The 18498-nt window shown below is 48.4% G+C and overlaps 1 protein-coding gene across 1 annotated transcript; it reads left to right on the top strand.

Moving 5' to 3' along the window:
- On the top strand, nt 1-12869 carry LOC103235547 (sialic acid-binding Ig-like lectin 5). The gene is made up of 5 exons (XM_037991483.2): nt 1-145; nt 845-1108; nt 1439-1720; nt 1871-1973; nt 12368-12869. Exons 1-5 carry the CDS (start codon nt 1-3, stop codon nt 12867-12869), a joined length of 1296 nt encoding a protein of 431 aa, XP_037847411.2.
- Nucleotides 12870-18498: the final 5629 nt, after the last annotated feature.

Raw genomic sequence — 18498 nt, 5'->3', positions numbered from 1 at the left:
ATGACTGGGAATCTTGATGAAGAAGACTGTACCCTACTCATCCATGATATTCTCAAAGGGAACAGTGCGACGTATTTATTCTATGCAGATCTAGGAGAACAAAAAAGTGCTTTCCTGGGGGAGAATATCAAACTCTTTGTGTCAGGTGATGTTCAATATCATCCAATAAGTGGTTTGGAAAGAAGGAAATCCAACCGTGGTTCTGGTGATTATGTGGTTTTTACTTGATGGGCACTGGGCTTTACAAAACCTCAGGTATTTGAGTTTTCCAATGATGCAATGAGATCAGTATAATAGGTAACTTTACTTTTCCAAATAGAAATGGCAAAAAGAGAAGCGACTCACCCTGTATCATCCAACCAATACAAAATAGAGAGGAAATGATCACAGACTGGGCTGGGAAGGGGCAGAGTCTAGGGGGAGAATTGGGCTGGAAAAGGGAGGCAGAGGAGGAGTTACCACTAGCACATCTAGTCTGGGGCTCAGGTAAGGGGCCAGAATGTAGAATCCTCATTCTACAATGTAGATCGTCAGAAAACTACTCACCCTCAGTCTTTGAAGACCAGAGTTCAGGTTCAAGCTCTACCACATTGAGTAGTTCTCTTCAGTTTGATCACCTGGACGCTGGGCTGTTCCCCTTCCACACAGAGAAAGGAAATCTATTTGTGAAAAACCATTCAACCCCAACAATCCCAGGTTTCACAAGGCTGTTGGGGAGGTGAGGGGGTTGCAAATGAGCTAATGGGCGGGGAGCACTTTGTAACCTGGAAATGCTGTGCATCAGTGAAGTGTCCATGAGGGTCCCTTTTTCCCCAAAGTTTGGGTCTACTTCTCTCTTCTCCAGACCTAACCCAAAAGCCAGAGCTCCACATCCCAGAGATTCTTTTGGCTGAGAAACCTGTGACCTTGAACTGTACCCTGAAAGGCACCTGCAAAGAAATCAAAGCTCTCTTTCACTCCCGGAAGAACCCAGCCGCCTCCAGCAGCTCCTCCTCGGTGCTGCACTTCATCCTGAGGCCTGAGGACCATGGCAACACCCTTGGATGTCACTTGAACTTCTCCCTAGCCAACGTGACCAGAAGTAGCTTGGTCAAGCTCCAAGTGGTCTGTAAGTGCTGGGGGCACAGGCAGGATCCTGAGAAATAGTGGGCTCAAGAAAAGACCTGAGCCCCAGAGGGAAAGAAATCTTAGGAGCTGTCACATGTTCCCCCTGGCCTTTGGGGCTGAAAGGTCAGAGGTAGCAGCTGAACCCAAGTCGGAGGCAGATGTGGAGAGAGGATGAAAGGGGACTGTTTTGAGTCCCAGCCCCACTCTGGGTTGCCAGAAAGTCTTTCTGAAGCTCCCTGTGAATAGTGAGTAAAGAGAAGGCTGGGTCTTAGGGGAAGTAGAGAAGCAAAATCAGGACATCTTGATGATCCCCGATTCTTCCTCCACACAGCACCTGCCAGGTTGTTCAATTCCTCTTGTTCTTTGGAGAAGACAGTTCTGTGCAGCTGTTCCTTCCATGGGATCCCCACGCCCTCCGTGCAGTGGTGGATGGGAGGTGTCCCTGTGGATGTGAACAGCATGGATAACATCCTCCAGGTGACTTCTTCCACACGTGTCCCCTGGGCCAACAGCACCATCAACCTCATCGGGGAGCCAGAAATAGTCATGAGACTTCGCTGTGAGGGGAAGAACCAATATGGAATTCACACTTCCAGCTTCTTCCTGATACCAAGTGAGTATCCAGGGACCTAGTGACTGAGCTGGAAAGAACACCTAAGGACCAGATGTGGATGGGCACAGGGCCAGTGGAAAGGGTAGAGAGTTTTAGCTCCGACTTCAAAGCCTTTGGAGAAAAGTCAATCTCGCTTCCCTCCAATTCCAGATAAGAAATCAGTTTCCAGTATGTTCGTGAAAGGATTAATCCAGGGCATTGTGTATGGAGCCATTGCATTCTCATTGCTCTTCTTCTGCCTCGTCCTCTTGTTGTGAGTATCAAAGTTCAAATTCATCAGCAGCCTTTCCCAAAGCCTACTCCCTTTATTTATGTTCTCCATTTCCTTCCTCATACTTTCTTCCAGTTTATTTTGCTTTGTCTATTTTGTTTGTTTGTTTGTTTGTTTGTCTGTTTGTTTTTTGAGACAGGGTCTCCCTCTCTCACCCAGGCTGGAGTACAGTGGAGCAATCACAGCTCACTGTAGCCTCCACTTTCCTGGGCTCATGACCCTCCCACCTCAGCCTCCTCAGTAGCTGGGACTACAGGTGTGTGCCACCACGCCTGGCTAATTCTTGTATTTTTTGCAGAAACAGGATTTCACCATGTTGTCCAGGCAAGTTTCCAACTCCTGGGCTCAAGTGATCAACCCACCTCAGCCTCCCAAAGTGCTGTTGGGATTACAGGTGTGGCCCACCGCCCCCGGCCTTGTCTACCTTTTAAAAATGGATTCTTACGTTGTTAACTTTCAGTTATTCTTCTTTTTCAGTATTCGTATTTAGGGCCATAAATTTCCCTCTGAGCATGACTTTAGCTGCATCTCACAAATTTTAATATAGAGATTTCATTATCATTTGGTTACAATATTTCTAATTTCCATTATGTTTTTTTGATGCATGAGTATTTTTTGTTGTTGTTGTTTTGTTCGGTTTGGTTTGGTTTTGAGACCAGAGTTTTGCTCTTGTTGCCCAGGCTGGAGTGCAATGGCGCGATCTTGGCTCACTACCACCTCCGCCTCCCAGGTTCAAGCGATTCTCCTGCCTCAGTCAACCTAGTAGCTGGGATGACAGGCATGTGCCAGCACGCCCGGCTAATTTTTTTGTATTTTTAGTAGAGACGGGGTTTCTCCATGTTGGTCAGGCTGGTCTCGAACTCCCGACCTCAGGTGATCCGCCTGCCTTGGCCTCCCAAAGTGCTGGGATTACAGGCGTGAGCCGCCGCCCCCATCCTGACCTTTGAGTTTCTTAGGCACATTACTCTGTTTTTAAATTTTTAGCTTAAACCCAATAAGGTCAGAAAATATACAATGCATGATTTCAATTCTTTATTTTCTTTGTAACACATTTTTTGTTTAGTTTTTATAAATATTCCATGTGAACTTGAAAAGAATGTATATTCTGTGCCTGTTGAATGCAGTATATATGTCTGTGTGTGTGTGTGTGTGTACACAAACACATACATATACATATATACCCTTTAAATCAAATTCATTAATCGTGTTGTTTAAATCTTCTCTACTTGTACCGACTTAATTGCCTGCCTGCTCTAATGATAAGAGATAGGTGTTTTTAAATCTCCCACCATGATTGTGGATTTGTTTGTTTCTTCTTGAAATTCTGTCAGTTTTTGCTTTATAAATCTTGAGGCCATGTCATTAGCTTCAAGTCTATTTTAAAATGTGCATACAAGGCCGAGCGTGGTGGCTCACACCAGCCCTTTGGGAGGCCAAGGCAGGTGGATCACTTGAGGTCAGGAGTGTGAGACCAGCCTGGCCAACCTGGTGAAATCCCATCTGTACTAAAAATAAAAAATTAGCCGGGCTTGGTGGCGTGTGCCTGTAATCCCAGCTATTTGGGAGACTGAGGCAGGAGAATGGCTTGAACCCAAGAAGCGGAGGCTGCAGTGAGCCGAGATCATGCTCCTGCACTCCAGCCTGGGCAACAGACTGACAGGCTCTGTCTTAAAAAAAAAAAAAAAAAAAAAGTTCATACAAGTATCTCCCTTATATCAGAAACCATTTTTCTTCTTCACCTTTGTATTAAAGCCTATTCTGTCAGATATTAGTATAGCTCCACCAGCTCCTTCTTTTACATCTACTCTCAATCTGTGATCTTAAAGTTTAGATATATGTTTCGTAATCAGCAAATGATTTTGACTTTTTTTAGTCTGGTAATTTTAAAATCGGATTTAAATTACTTTACTTGATGTAATTACTGGTGCATTTAAACACTGATGGCATTTCAATATACCATCCCAGCTTGTTCCATATGTTTCTTTTTTCCCTTTACTTGTCTTCATTTGGATTGGCTGGGTATTTTTATCAATCCATTCTTTTCTTTCTGCTAGTTGAAAATTATGTGATTATACGTTTTTTAAATATTCTTTTACTGGTTACCCAGAAATCACAACATCTGTACTTCAGTTATCAAAGTATATATTTGAGAATTTCAAAGTATAAAACCTTTACCCTCCTCCAGATAATATAAAGACCTTAGAACAGTTGAACTCTAGCTCTCCTCCTCACAACTTACATGCTATTTTCATAACATTCTTTGTGGCATTTTATCAATCCCAATATACGTGTTATTTCACATTCGAACATCTCCAAAGTAGAGGTATGTCTTCATTTGATGGTGATTTATAGTTGCTGTTAGTCCCAGGTGGCAGTCCTGATAAAGTTGTCATTGCCTGCAGGTGCATGAACTCTGTCATTGCTGTTCATATTATCGCTTTAATTGAATTATTTGTTCATTGATACATGTTTAATTTATTGCCTTTTCAAACATTTGCAAATGTATTACATTATTAGCTGGTACGGAAACAAAGTTATTGTGTATACAGAAGGGCACAGAAGTAAAAGAGGAAGCATACCTTTCATTCTTGGGACACCTGTAACATTTGTTTGGGAAATGACCATATTCCGTATTTTTTTGTAGAGCAACAATCTGGTGCTTTATAGAACCTAGGAAAGAAAGATACCCACATGTGGATGAAGCCATGTTACTTTTTGTTGTAAGATAAAAAGCAAAAGGGTAATTTACCATAAACTGTCAGTGCAAATGAAATCAGAAGAAATTGCTTAATCCTTTAGAAGACATTTTTAAAATTTAAATTAACATGACATGGAATGATTCATGTGCTGTTCAGGACGATATTAGTTCTTAATAGTTTAACTGGCAACATTTTTTTTCCCTTAGGTGATATATAAATTATGCATCTTAGTATTAGTGGCATTTTATTATTAATGAAATACCAATTCTATATTTTTGAGCCCCCAAAGATATCATCGTGATGTTTGGTTTTATTTTGTACATTCACTGCTCGTTTTGATTTACATACATATTTACCATCGTCTCTATTCTTTATTCCTTACACTCTGTTAGTATTCTTCCATCTAGAATCTTTTTTCCTGAAATATATTCTAGAAACCTCTTTAGAATTGGTTTTCTGGTAGCAAACATCCTTGGTTTCCTCTCTCACTTTCTCTCTCTTTCTCTCGCGTTCTCTCTCCCTTCATAGTCGAAAAATATTTTGGCCAGACATGGTGGCTCATGTCTGTAATCCCAGCACTTTGGGAGGCCAAGGTGGGCAGATCACTTGAGGGAAGAAGTTTTAGACCAGCCAGGCCAACACGGTGAAACCCTGTCTACTGAAAATACAAAAAAACAAAAATAGCCAGTTTTGGTAGTGTCCACCTGTAATCCCAGCTACTCAAGAGGCTGAGGCAGGAGAGTCACCTGAACCCAGGAGGCGGAGGCTGCAGTGAGCTGAGATTGTGCCACTGCACTCCAGCCTGGGCCACAGAGTGAGACTCTGTCTCAAAAAAAAAAAAAAAAAAAAAAAAAAAAAAAAAAAAAAAAAAAAAAAAAAAAATTTGCCAAGTTTGGAATGCTGTATTGGCAGGCATTTTCTTTCGATATCTTGAACTATTCCGCATTCCACTATATCTTGCTTCTATTATCACAGGAGAAAAGTCAGCTGTGTCTCTCATCTGCTGCCCCTTTGAAAATGATCTCTCCTTCTCTGTCTCGGCCTTTAAGACCTCTTTGTCGCTGACATTTCTGGTTTGGCCTCACACTTTACACTTTCCTAACAGCAACTTGCCTATTTGTCTCTGACACATACGTTTCTTGTCCTGCAGCTTTGCTGACAGTTTGGCTTCTGCCCAATACTCCCTCTCCTCTGCATTTCGTCTTCTACCCCTGCTCCCCTCTCGCACCTGGCTGACATTTATTCATCATTTACAACTCAGCCTACAGCCCTTCCATCACACGCTCTGGAAAACTTCCCCGGGCCTCTCTCCAGGGCCAGGTGTCTTTTCAGGACTCCTGTAGGTCTCCTGGGCTTTTGGGTATTAGCACTAACACTTCTACTTTGATGTGACTGAGTGTGGATATCATCTTTTTAGGTTTGTCGTTATTGATACTTACTTGGCCTCTTCAATCTATGCTTTGGCGTCTTTCATCAGTTCTGGGAAGATTCTTAACCATTGTTTATATTGTCTCTGCTCTTTGTTTTCATTATAGGGCTTTCATCTAATGTTTGTCAAACTTTTTTATCTGTTTCCCCTCTTACCCTGTGTCCTGTATTTTCCAGAGAGAGGGAGTCAAGTAAACAAGTACTAGGTTAGAGGTCTGTATGAGGGAGATGCTAAGAGAACCCTACTCTTTCACTGTCTCCATCCTTGGAGCAGAGGTACGGGATCAGTACTGCCCAGAAATCCTTTAGCTTGCCTCTAATCAACCCCCTCCGACTTCACACTCTGTCAATATGCCAGGTGTTTCCCTCTTTCCCCCAATGTCTTATCTCATCCCATCACGTTCAGCAATAGGGTTTACCTACTTCCGAGGGAAAAAACCAACTCCCCAACACATACGACATTATTACCACTGACATTGAGTGATGTACTCCCTGCCTTTTTCAGGTAAAGAGGCTTCCTTCCTCCTGTCCAAGGTAAACCTCACCTCCTCTGCTTGGGAATCCTTCTCCTCCACTGCCTTAGGAGCTGGACTCCATCAATCATCCCATCTGGCTCCTAAATTTTCAATCATTCTTTCTTTGCTGGCACAAATCTCTCCCGCCTTAGCCCCACAGGCTTCCTCTATGTACTATCCAATATTCTTTTGGAAAAATACCTTACACCACTTCCTGATTCTCATCACACTCTTCCACTTGCTCCCCGGCACCAGGCCACTGAAACAACATTGTCTAAAGCAACCAGTGATCCTTATTCTCAACGTTATTCTCAAAATCCAGTGGCAGGTGTTCTTTCTCTTGTTCACCTTTAGGCAGCATTTAGGATTGGGGTTGGTGGGGTGAGGTCCTCACACCCAGTGGCTTATTTTCATAACAAGGGAAGCATGGCAAGGCCATCTGCTGAAAATGACATGGCTGGGAGCATGGGAGATCCGTGGGGGATTGAGAAGAGGCATGATGTGCTAGGGTGGTTGGAATAGCCACTAGCGAGAATGAGCAGGATCTGTATAAGGACAAGGAGAGCAAGCACTGAGCAGTAGCAAAGGCCCAGTGGTTGCTGGAGATTAGTAATCATTAATGGTGCCAAGCATCATTGCTATGTGACATCTCCTCCCAGCAGTGGTCATTGGAAGACGTCTTAGTCCATTCAGGCTGCTATAACAGAATACATAGACTGGGTGGCTTATAAACAAGAAATTTACTTCTCACAGTTCTGAAAGCTGGGAAGTGCAGGATCAAGGCACCAGAAGATTCGGTGTCTGGGGAGGGCCTGCTTCCTGGTTCACAGACGGCACCTTCTGGTTGTGTCCTCACATGGTGTACAGGGAACGGGAATTATCTGGGGTCTTTTTATAAGGGCACTGTAATCCCATTCATGAGGGCTACACACTCCTGACCTAATCACTCCCCAAAGGCCCCAGCTCCAAATACCAAAGCACTGGAGATGTTGTTTTAACAGAAGAATTTTGGAGGAACACAAACATTCAGACTATAGCAGAAAAAAAGGAGTAGATGATGGCATTGGGCTAGGTTTGAGTATTCATGGACAAGATGCTAGGAAGGGTGATGGAGTGGGGAGGTGGGAGATGGGGAAGCGAGGAGGCTGGAAGGAAAGAGCATTTTAACTGAGGAGCCATTGTACCTAGTGGGGTGGGGAGGGAAGGAAAGGAAGAGAAACTGAGAGAGTCTCCATAGACTCTAGAAAATATAGTGTCTTGGGATTGAAGCTTCCACTTGTGATATCATATAATGGGAACAGTTGGAAGGGGAGCACAAAAATACTGGATGGATAGAAGAACTAGGCAGATCATGAAGTATTGGAATTTGCATTTTCATAAGTGGAAAAGTTTTTGGGAGATAATGAACCCTTGGTAGTTAAAGGAAACAGTTGCATTCATCGGGTCTCTTCCAGTTGTGAGTTATAAGGGCTGAACTCAACCAGCTCAAAGAGAAAGGTAACAGTTCTGATCATCTGTTGCTATGTCTCTACCCCTGTCTTAGTCTATCTGGGCGGCTACCACAAAATGCCATAGATTGGGCGTTTTGTGCACAACAGAGATTTATTTATCACAGTTCTGGAAGCTAGGAAGTCCAAGGCCTGGGCGCCAGCAGGTTCAATGTCTGGTGAGGGCTCTCTTCCTTATACATGACATCTTCTCACGGTGTCCCCACTTGGTGGAAGGGACTAGGGGGTCTCGCTGAGGTCTCTTTTATAAAGGCTCTTGTCTCATTCAGGAGGGTTCCATCCTTATGAACTAATCACCTCCAAAGGCCCCACATCCAAATACAGTCACCTTGAGGGTTAGAATTTCAACATGTGAATTTGAGCAGAGGATATAAACATTCAGACCATAGCAATCCCCCAAAATACAGTGGCTTCAAACAATAATCATTTTAGTATTTTTCATGATTTCCTAGATTAGGAATTTGGGCAGGGCCCAGCTGGATGCCCCCTGTGGTGTCACTTGAGGTCACTTGAATTGGGCTAGTATGGAGAGTCCAAAATGCTTTCATTCACAAACCAGGCATTTGGTGACGACCAAAAAGACGAGAGTCAAGCATAAAAATCCTCTGGGAATACAGAGGCCTGGCCTAGGGGGTTGCCAGTGACAGAAATGAGGAGAGGAAGGGAATGTTCTGGCCCAATAGCCAGAGGCTCAAAGTAGCAGAAGGAGACTCTTTCTTCAGAGGATGAGGGTTCTAAAACAGAAGAACACAGATGTGGGCTCCAGGCCTCCTGGAGAATCAGGCCAGAGGCAGGGTCGCTCTCAGTGGGGAGAAGGCTTCCGAGGTGGTGTCCTGGGGAAGGAGAAGGAAGGGATCTGGGAAGAGTGGGGTGCAGGAGGTAGGAAGGGCCAAACACAGCAGAAGATGGGTGGAGAGTCCAGGACAGGAGAGTGTGGTGGTGGCGCCCCAGCCAGAGGGCGAAGCAGAAGGCATGGGGGCAGTAGATTGAGCCACAGGTGTGGAGGTGTCCCCTGCAGGTGGGCTGGTGGCTCTGGAGCTGAGCTGTGCCAAGTTCCCTCAGGAGGCAGACATTGGGGGCCTTGGGAGGGCAGAAGGAGACTCACAGTGTGTCCAAGCAAATCTAGTACAAGCATAGCAGCGGGTTGTAAATGGGAGGAAAACCTACAATAAAACAAAATGGCAGCCGGACACGGTGGCTCATGCTTGTAATCCCAACACTTTGGGAGGCCGAGGCGGGCAAATCATGAGGTCAAGAGTTCGAGACCATCTTGGCCAACATGGTGAAACCCCGTCTCTACTAAAAATACAAAAATTAGCCAGGCGTGGTGGCATGTGCCTGTAATCCCAGCTACTTAGTAGCCTGGGACAGGAGAATCGCTTGAACCCGGGAGGTGGAGGTTGAAGTAAGCCAAGTTTGTGCCACTGCACTCCAGCCTGGGCAACAGAGCAAGACTCTATCTTAAAAAAAAAAAAAAAAAAAAAAAAATGAGGCCGAATGCATTGACTCAAGCCTGTATTCCTAGCACTTTGGGAGCCCAAGGCAGGAGGATCGCTTGAGCCCAGGAGTTTGAGACCAGCCTGGGAAACATAATGAGACCCCATCTCTACCAAAAAAATACAAAAATTAGCTGAGCACGGTGGCGCATGCATCTAGTCCCAGCTGCTCAGGAGGCTGAAGCGGGAAGATGGCTTGAGCCCAGGAGGTAGAGGCTGCAAAGAGCTGTGATCACACCACTGCACTTCAGCCTGGATGGCACAGTTGGACCTTGTCTCTCAAAAAAAGAAAAGAAACAATAAGTTGCAATAATAATCTTGAATTCAAACCATCTCACAAGGCTGTTTCAATATTTTGCTATTTTCCTGCATGTCTGGATTGGTATACTTTGGCCTCATTCATAATTTTTCAGAGTATGCAAAACATGCAAATGGCCTTTATAACAGTGCACATGCTGCACACGAATGCAACGGAGATGTGTGAGCAAAAGCCTTTCTCCACACATTCACTCAACAGAAATTTACTGAGCATATTCTACATGCCAGGTCATACTGTTATAGGAAAGGGGTCCGGATCCAGACCCCAAGAGAGAGTTCTTGGATCTCGCACAAGAAGGAATTCAGGGCGAGTCTGTAAAGTGAAAGCAAGTTTATTAGGAAAGTAAAGGAATAAAAGAATGACTACTCCATAGACAGAGCAACCCCGAGGCCTGCCGGTTGCCCGTTTTTATGGTTATTTCTTGATGACATGCTAAACAAGGGGTGGATTATTCATGCCTCCCCTTTTTAGACCATATACGGTAACTTCCCGTTGTAGCCATGACATCTGTAACCTGCCATGGCGCTGGTGGGGGTGTAGCAGTGAGGATGACCAGAGGTCACTCTCGTCGCCATCTTGGTTTTGGTGGGATTTGGTTGGCTTCTTTACCGCAACCTGTTTTATCAGCAAGGTCTTTATGACCTCCTATCTCTTCCTGTGACGTAGAATGCCTTCACTGTCTGGGAATGCAGCCGAGTAGGTCTCAGCCGTATTTTACCCAGCTGCTATTCAAGATGGAGTTGCTCTGGTTCACATACCTCTGACAATATCCTAGAGCAAACCAGGCCTCAGGGAGGTGGATACCGAAGGAGGACATATACAGATGTGTAGGGATAAATGTTGGGAAGTGCCTGGAGGAAAACGGGGAGCTGGGAGAGAGTTTGGCAAGGGGAGGGGATGGGAAGCAGCTGTTAGGTACTTGCTCTGAGACCTAAAGGAGTATGCGCAGACCCAGGGAGCCGCAGTTCTAGGCCGAGATTGCAGAGGTTTAGGAGTCCAAGAGTCCAGCAGGGCCGGGTGAGCTGAGAGCTTAGGGAGAGCTTGAGAGAGGCCAACCTGTGGGCAGAGCCTCAAGGGCTCTGGTGAGAAGTTTGGGCTTCATCTTCCTTGTGGAGGGCTGTTTCCTCTCATGCTTGGTCATCCTGGAAGGTGAACTGCTCTTCAGTGGGTTCTTTACCTGCGAAAATCGTATGTGGACAATGTGGTGGGCGAGTCCCTCCAAAATGAGTTTTGTGTGAGTTGCCCAACAGCATAATAAGCTGGGCACTATTTGTGCTCATTGCTCACTTTGTTGCTCTCTGATGCAAATCTCTGTAAATGGTGGCCTCAGCTTCTAAGAGAAATAAAAAAAGGTTTTTTGCAACCCAAAGCCCAGGCTGAAATAGACATGCTTCCTTGTCATTCCCTTGACCAATGACTAGATTTTTTTTCTAGTGCTCCCTTGATGTGGGGGTGTCATATCCAGGTCCCTACTTAGTATGGACCCAAGGCCTTGTTGTCTGCTGTCACCGGACCATTTAAACCAAGTCCCTTGGTTATTATAACAGCGAGCCCCCCTTCCCCTGCGACCCAGCGGTGTGCAGCCGGCCCTCAGTTGATGCGCGGCCTCTGATCTTCAGTCCCCGACGTCCTTACAACCTCAGCCCCATCGGTATTTTCGGATGTTTTTGTAGAGCGAGTGTTTTCAGACAGGAAATGGACGTTTGAATCTTATTGTCTGAATGCAGAAAGAAACAATGGAAGGATCTCCATCTGGGGAGGAACAGATCTGGTCTTTAAAGTTGGCTCAGGCTGCTCTGCAGGGGACGTGGGGCAGAAAGACAGAGCCGCCAGCCAGGGACCAGCAGGCGTCCCCTGAAGCTGCCAGAGCAAGAAAGGAAGGGGACCAGTTATATAATCCATGGGACATCCACACAACAGAACAACACAGCTGTCAGAAAGACCAAGGCGGTGTGCCGGGCATGGACATGCAGACGTGAGCCAGAAATATTAGAAGGAGGAAGAAAGGTGCAAAAAAAAGACCTGTCCAAAACTAAAAAGTGTATATGGAGACATCACAGGGCAGCAAGAGAAGCAGGAATGGACCAGATATGAAGGGCCACCAGGCTGAAGGGCTGGGCTGTGTCCTGGAGGAACTGGGGAGCCATGGGAGGTCTGTGAGCAGGAGAGGAGCTGGGCAGCTCTGGGGGACAGAGTGAATTCCAGGAGGCCCAGAAAGAGGCTTGGGATAGGGTGCACACCAAGAGAATAGAGGTTCTTATCCCCACTTGATGGGGTGGGGTGGGGCTGCGCTGGTCACAGAACCGGCAATCGGAGGAAGCTGGTGTTCTGGGCCCAGCCCAGGGCTCCTTCTCGGAACTGGACTGGGCAGGGACTGAGCACAGCATTCACCACGGGGCTTCCTGCCTTAGAATGAAGATGCTTAACTGGTGGGAGGAACATCAGAGTCCCAAGACCAAAGAAGGCCTGACCCTTAAGAAACCAGAGCTGCTGGAGGAACCAGAAGTACCCAGAATGCCTGAAGCTGACATCTCACCAGACCGGGCTGGAGGTAAGTCCCTGGGACAGTCACAGGCAGGTCATCAGATAACGGGGCCGCAGGCCAGGGTCTCCAAGCCCATCCCCTGGCAGAACCACCGGGAGGCACTTGTTCTGGATGGAGAGTCCCAGGCCCCCTCGCCCCCACACACCAGATGCTACATTTGCCAAAACAAAGTGCCACAGACTGGCTGGCTTGAACGGCAGATATTGATTTTCTCCCCCTCTGGAGACTGGAACTCCCAGGTCAAGGTGCCAACAGCCAAGCTTCCTTCTGAGGCCTCTCTCCTTGGCCCACAGATGCTGTCTTCTCCCCGTGTCCCCACAGGGTCGTCCCTCTGCGTGTGCCTAGGTCCTAATTTCCTTCCCTTGTAAGGACACCAGGCATTGAACTCAGGCCCACCATGTGACGTCATTTAACCTTAATCACCTATGTGAAGACCCTGTCTCCCATACAGTCACATTCTGAGTCCCTGGGGGTTAGGATGGCAACATATGAATGATGGGGGGTGGGGTGGATTCACGTTTCCGCCCATAACAGAGGCTTAAAGAGGCTGCTTGGAATCCCCGGTGTTGGGTACTCAGAGAGGGGACTGGGCTTGCCGGATGCAGCGGAGCAGCCGAGTCTGGTTCTCCCGAAGTCTAGGGATCTGGAGAGACGGAAGAGTGTAGACTCCGAGACGGATCACGGCACTCGGCCCGGGACGTGGAAACCTGGCCCAGGCAGAGCTGCGCAGACCTGCCGACGCAGACAGCGACTCCATCCCACACTCCAGACCCGGAAGCCGACGCCCGGCTCTCACCCCTTTCCTCCCATTTCCTCGGGGAACATGCCCCGGGGCCTCCCCAGCGCCAGCCCTCATGTTAACCAATGTAGGGAACGCGCCTAACACCTGACACCTGCCCGAGGGACACGCCACCCCAGCAGCCAGGCTGACAGGAGCAGAAACAAAACACACAGGGACACGCCAGGCATCAGCACCAGGAAACAGGCTGCTGCCACCCACAGGGGCCGCTGTGAGCCCAGAGTGGATCCAACCCAGCCTCAGCCTTCTTCAGAGAGAGAAACTGAAGCATGCTCAGCACGATGGGAAGGTGGCTTGAAACCCTGAGGAACCCCCAAAAACACATCCACAGGGGCACTGGGAACCATGAGGCCCCAGCCCCTGCACATCTGGATGCAGACAGAGAAACTGAGGCTCACCGTGCCTCGGGCCACACTGCAAGGCTGCGCGCTGCTCAGGACTCCTGAACCCGGGACCCTTGCCCCCCACTGCAGCAGCTGACCCTGTCCTGGACATTTTCTCCTGACTTTATGAGACTCTAGTGCAGAGGATGCAAACTCAAATGCTCACAGCCACCAGGCAGGGAACAAGAGGGGCACAGTTGGCCTAATGGGGGCCTCGTCGGCCTTGAAAGCAACTGCGCGTCCTGAAGGCGGCGGCTCGCCATGGCGGAACCCTCTCCAACTCCTCCCTACCCGCTCCCCACAGGTCAGGAACACGGGGTGACTACAGCTAGCTCTTCATATTTTTGTTTGTTTTTTGAGGAGAATCCAGAGATCTCGATTTCAGTGTGAAATGTCTTGATTCCAGCACATCAGCAATTGAGAACATGTTTTTAAAAGGCAGCGCCGCCGTGGGTCAAAGAAAAGCCCCTATGAGGCCTCCCATTTGCAAACTCGGATCAGAGGCAGAGATGTGGAGGGGACTTCGCTCCCTGAACACACTTCCTGCCCACAGCAGGCGAGGCTATTCAGAACGCAGACGCTTTGCCCAGGGCAACCAGAATCCCCAGGTTCTGGGAGGAAGCTTGGGTGTGGAAGAGTAAGGAGGGGTTTCTAGGTAGAGAAAAACATTCCAGGTGTTCACTCACGTGACCACAAATCCCCGGAGGCCTCCCATGTGCCAGGCGCTGGGCTGGGGACAAAGAGGAGTCAGACCCAGGTCCTACCCATAAGGACCTCCAGGTTGCTACACCCCTTCGAGCAGGGCCAGGGCTGTGACCCAAGAAGCATGGGGAGAGGGGAGGGGGGGAGGAGGAGCTGGCATTGAGGGAGGGAGGGCTTGACCCCGCTTGGGGAGCTGAGTGTTGCTACCTGAGCCCAGCAGGCATGCAGGGAGAGGTGATGGCACCGCCAGGCACAGAAAGCTGCAAGATTGAAGGCAGGAGGCATGGCACTGGGGGTCAGACCACTCCAGCAAGGGCAGAGCAAGCAGCATTTGTAGGGCAGGAGGCGGATGACGGTGAGAACGGTGCCAGGCAAGGGACCACAGGCTGGGCCTGGGTGAAGCTCCTTGCAAACAGGCCTTGCTCACCCTCAGAAGTGAGGGAGGAGCTGATACTGATGGGGGTCCGCTTCCTCCCCTCTCTGAAGGACACGCACAGTGGTGACAATGTCCCTGAGTTTGACTTCAGTCCTGATGCCCCACCTTTGAAGGGTCGTGGGGACCAGGAGGCTGACCAGGAAAATTGTGGCATCCCTCTGGGTGGGCTGAGGGGTGAGCGCAGCAGGGACCCAGCCGCTCCACAGATAAAAGTAGATTGGAAAGTGGAATCATCTCCCAAGAAGTGGATATTGGGCTGAACTCTTTCCCCTGAGGGTGGACTGAGGACTGAGGGTGGCCCAAGCCCTCACAGGCCTTCATTCACCTAAGCCAAAGACCCTGTGGAATCGGTCCCATTACCATGCTCATTTTACAGAGGAGGAAACTGAGGCCCAGAGAGGCTGAGAAGCCTGCCTAAGGTTACATTCCTACCTTCTGAGGCAGACGCTATCCCCCTGCCCTTACCCACAAAGAAGTTGAAGTTCAGAAAGGGGAGGGTCCTTCCAGAATCTCACAACCTGGGGACAAAGCCAGATCTGAGGTGCTCCTGCCCTCTCCTGCCTGCTCCTAGGAGCAAGGCCCATCGGGATCACATCAGGCTCTCTTCTCCCCATTCCAGAGTGCAGACTGTGGAAGGGAACTGTCTGGGGCCATGCAGCCACTCCAGGCTTTGCTGGCTCAAGGAGCAGGTCTAGGCTCTCCCTCCCATTGACCCTCAAAGTCTAGTCTCTCTGTCTCTGTTTCTCCCTCTCTCTCAATTCCATGTACAGATGGTTAACTCTCTGTGTGCCCTGTACCCTGCTAGGTTTGGAGAATGGCTGTGGATAGGGCTCCCTTCCTCTCCCAGGTGGGGATTACCCCAACCGCGGACATTGCAGAGGATGGGGGCCATGGGATCATGGACTTCTGTGGTGGCCCCCTGGACAATGGAGCTGAGCCACCTGTGTTTAGATCCTAGCTCTGGCCCTGAGTGTGGGCCACTCCCATGTTCCCTAACCCCAGCTTTCATCTGCAAAATGGGGGTATAACAGACCGTGGATCACTGTGAGGCATAGATGAGTTAATGTTTATTCGGTAACCAGCTCGGGGTTAAGGGCACGGTGATGGCAGCCTGTGTCTGTGCCAGGCCATGTTCTAAGCACATTACATGGGTCCTCTTGTTTGTATCCATCAGGGAAACAGAATGAGTAGCTGATCCTTATACAAAGGCTTATTGCATGGAAGCGGGTTATGTGATTCTGAGAGCTGGTTAGGCAGGTGCTAGGGACTGGATGTCTGTGTCTTCCCAACATTTTTATGTTGAAACTTCACCCCCACTGTGATGGGATCTGGAGGCCTCAGTGTGGACTACCACAACAACATACCGTAGCTTATAAACACAAGAAATTCAATTCTCACAATTTGGGGAGCTGGGAAGTCCAAGACTTCTTATTTCTTCTGGGAAACCTCCATTCTGCTCTTAAGGCCTTTTTGGGATGTGATTAGGTTATGTAGGTGGAACCTTCATGAATGGGATTCATGCCCTTATAAGAGGCCTAAGACGGCTGGGCACGGTGGCTCATGCCTGTCATCCCAGCACTTTGGGAGATTGAGGCAGGAGGATCACTTTAGCTCAGGAGTTTGAGACCAATGTGGGCAATATGGTGAAACCCCATCTCTATTAAAACTACAAAAATTAGCCAGACATGGTGGCACACGCCTGTGGTCCCAGCTACTCCGAGGACGAGGCGGGAGGATCACTTGAGCCTGGGCGGTGGAGGCTGCACCACTGCACTCCAGCCTGGGCAACACAGCCAAACCCTGCCTCAAAAACAAAACAACAACAACAACAAGGCCTAAGAGGTCAGACATTTCCTCTTCTACCGTGTGAGGACACAGCATAAAGCACCGTCTGTGAACCAGGATGCCGGCCCTCACCAGACACAGAACATGCCAGTGCCTGGATCTTGGACTTCCCAGCTCCCCAGACTGTGAGAAATGAATTTCTTGTATTTATAAACCACCCAGTCTGTGGCATTTTGTCGCAGCAGTCCACACCGAGTAAGACAGCAGGTCTGAAGTCTGTAGGGCAGGCAGGCGGGAGAGGCAGGCTGGAAACTCCAGCAGCAGCTGAAGCGAAACTCTTTCTTTTCCCGGGAAACCCCCATTCTGCTTTTAAGGCCTTTCAACTGATTGCATCAGACCCACCTACATTATTGAGACTAATCTCCTTCAGTTAAAGTCAACTGATTAGAACAACAACAACAACAAACAGGTAACTACGAGATGTGACGGATATGTTAATATGCTTGACGGTAGTAATCATCTCACTATGTATATATATATCAAAAGATCACGTTGTATACCTTAAATATATACAACACAGTCACCTGATTAGAGACGTCAGTCACAGCTACAAAATCCTTCCACAGTGACATGTCTCGGTGTTTGATTGAGCAGCTGGGGTCTGTAGCCCAGCCAGGTTGGCACATAAACAGACCATCGCACTGCTGTGTCCCCACCACGGCCCTGTGGAGTGGGTTTTGAGATTATCCCCATCCTGTAGAAGAGGTTGAGGAGACTCAGAGAGGGTAAGGAGCCCGCCTGACTGAACAAACGGCGGAGACACCTGAGCCAGGACTCGGAACGCCCCTTCCTCACCTCCCGCGCCACGTCCCATCCAACCTTGCTCAGGGAATGTCTTCAGCTGCTATTATTAGCACCAAGCACAGCTCCAGGGACATGGCACAAAAAAGGAAAGTACATCTCAAAGTGGGTAACCATACCTGACCTTGTCTAGGAAACAGAGAGTCAGGGAGGGAAGTCTTTGAAGATGAGAAGAGTTCAGTCAATGAAAGGGATACAAACTAATTTATTCTTTCAAAAATATACTGAGGGCCAGGCACAGTGGCTCATGCCTGTAATCGCAGCACTTTGGGAGGCCGAGGTAGGCAGATCACTTGAAGTCAACATGGTGAAACCTTGTCTCTACTAAAAATACAAAAAGTTAGCTAGCTGGGTATGGTGGAGTGCACCTGTAGTCTCAGCCACTCCGGAGGCTGAGGCCAGAGACTTGCTTGAGCCTGGGATGCGGAGGTTGCAGTGAGCCGAGATCGTGCCACTGCACTCCAGCCTGGGTGACAGAGCAAGACTCCATTTAAATACATACTGAGGGCCAGGTGTGGTGGCTCATGCCTGTAATCCCAACACTTTGGAAAGCCAAGGCGGGCGGATCACGAGGTCAGGAGATGGAGACCATCTTGGCTAACGTGGTGAAACCCCATCTCTACTAAAAATACAAAAAATTAGCTGGGCCTGGTGGCAGGCGCCTGTAGTCCCAGCTATTCGGGAGGCTGAGGCAGGAGAATGGCGTGAACCCGGGAGAGCTTGCAGTGAGCTGAGATGGCTCACTGCACTCCAGCCTGGGCAACAGAGTGAGACTCTGTCTCAAAACAAATAAATAAAAATAAATATATACTGAGGCTGGCTATGGTGGTATGTGCCTGTAGTCCCAGCTACTCAGGAGGTCAAAGTGGGAGGATTATTTGAGGCCAGGAATTTGAGACTAACCTGGACAACATAGCAAGACCCCATCTCTACAAAAAAAATAATAATAATAGCTGGGCATGGTGGCATACACCTATAGCCCCAGCTACTTGGGAGACTGAGACAAGAGGATAGCTTGAGGCCAAGCACAG

The sequence above is a fragment of the Chlorocebus sabaeus genome, chromosome 6, assembly GCF_047675955.1.
Source record: "Chlorocebus sabaeus isolate Y175 chromosome 6, mChlSab1.0.hap1, whole genome shotgun sequence".
Lineage (NCBI taxonomy): Eukaryota > Metazoa > Chordata > Mammalia > Primates > Cercopithecidae > Chlorocebus > Chlorocebus sabaeus.
This window is presented reverse-complemented; position numbering and strand designations above follow the sequence as displayed.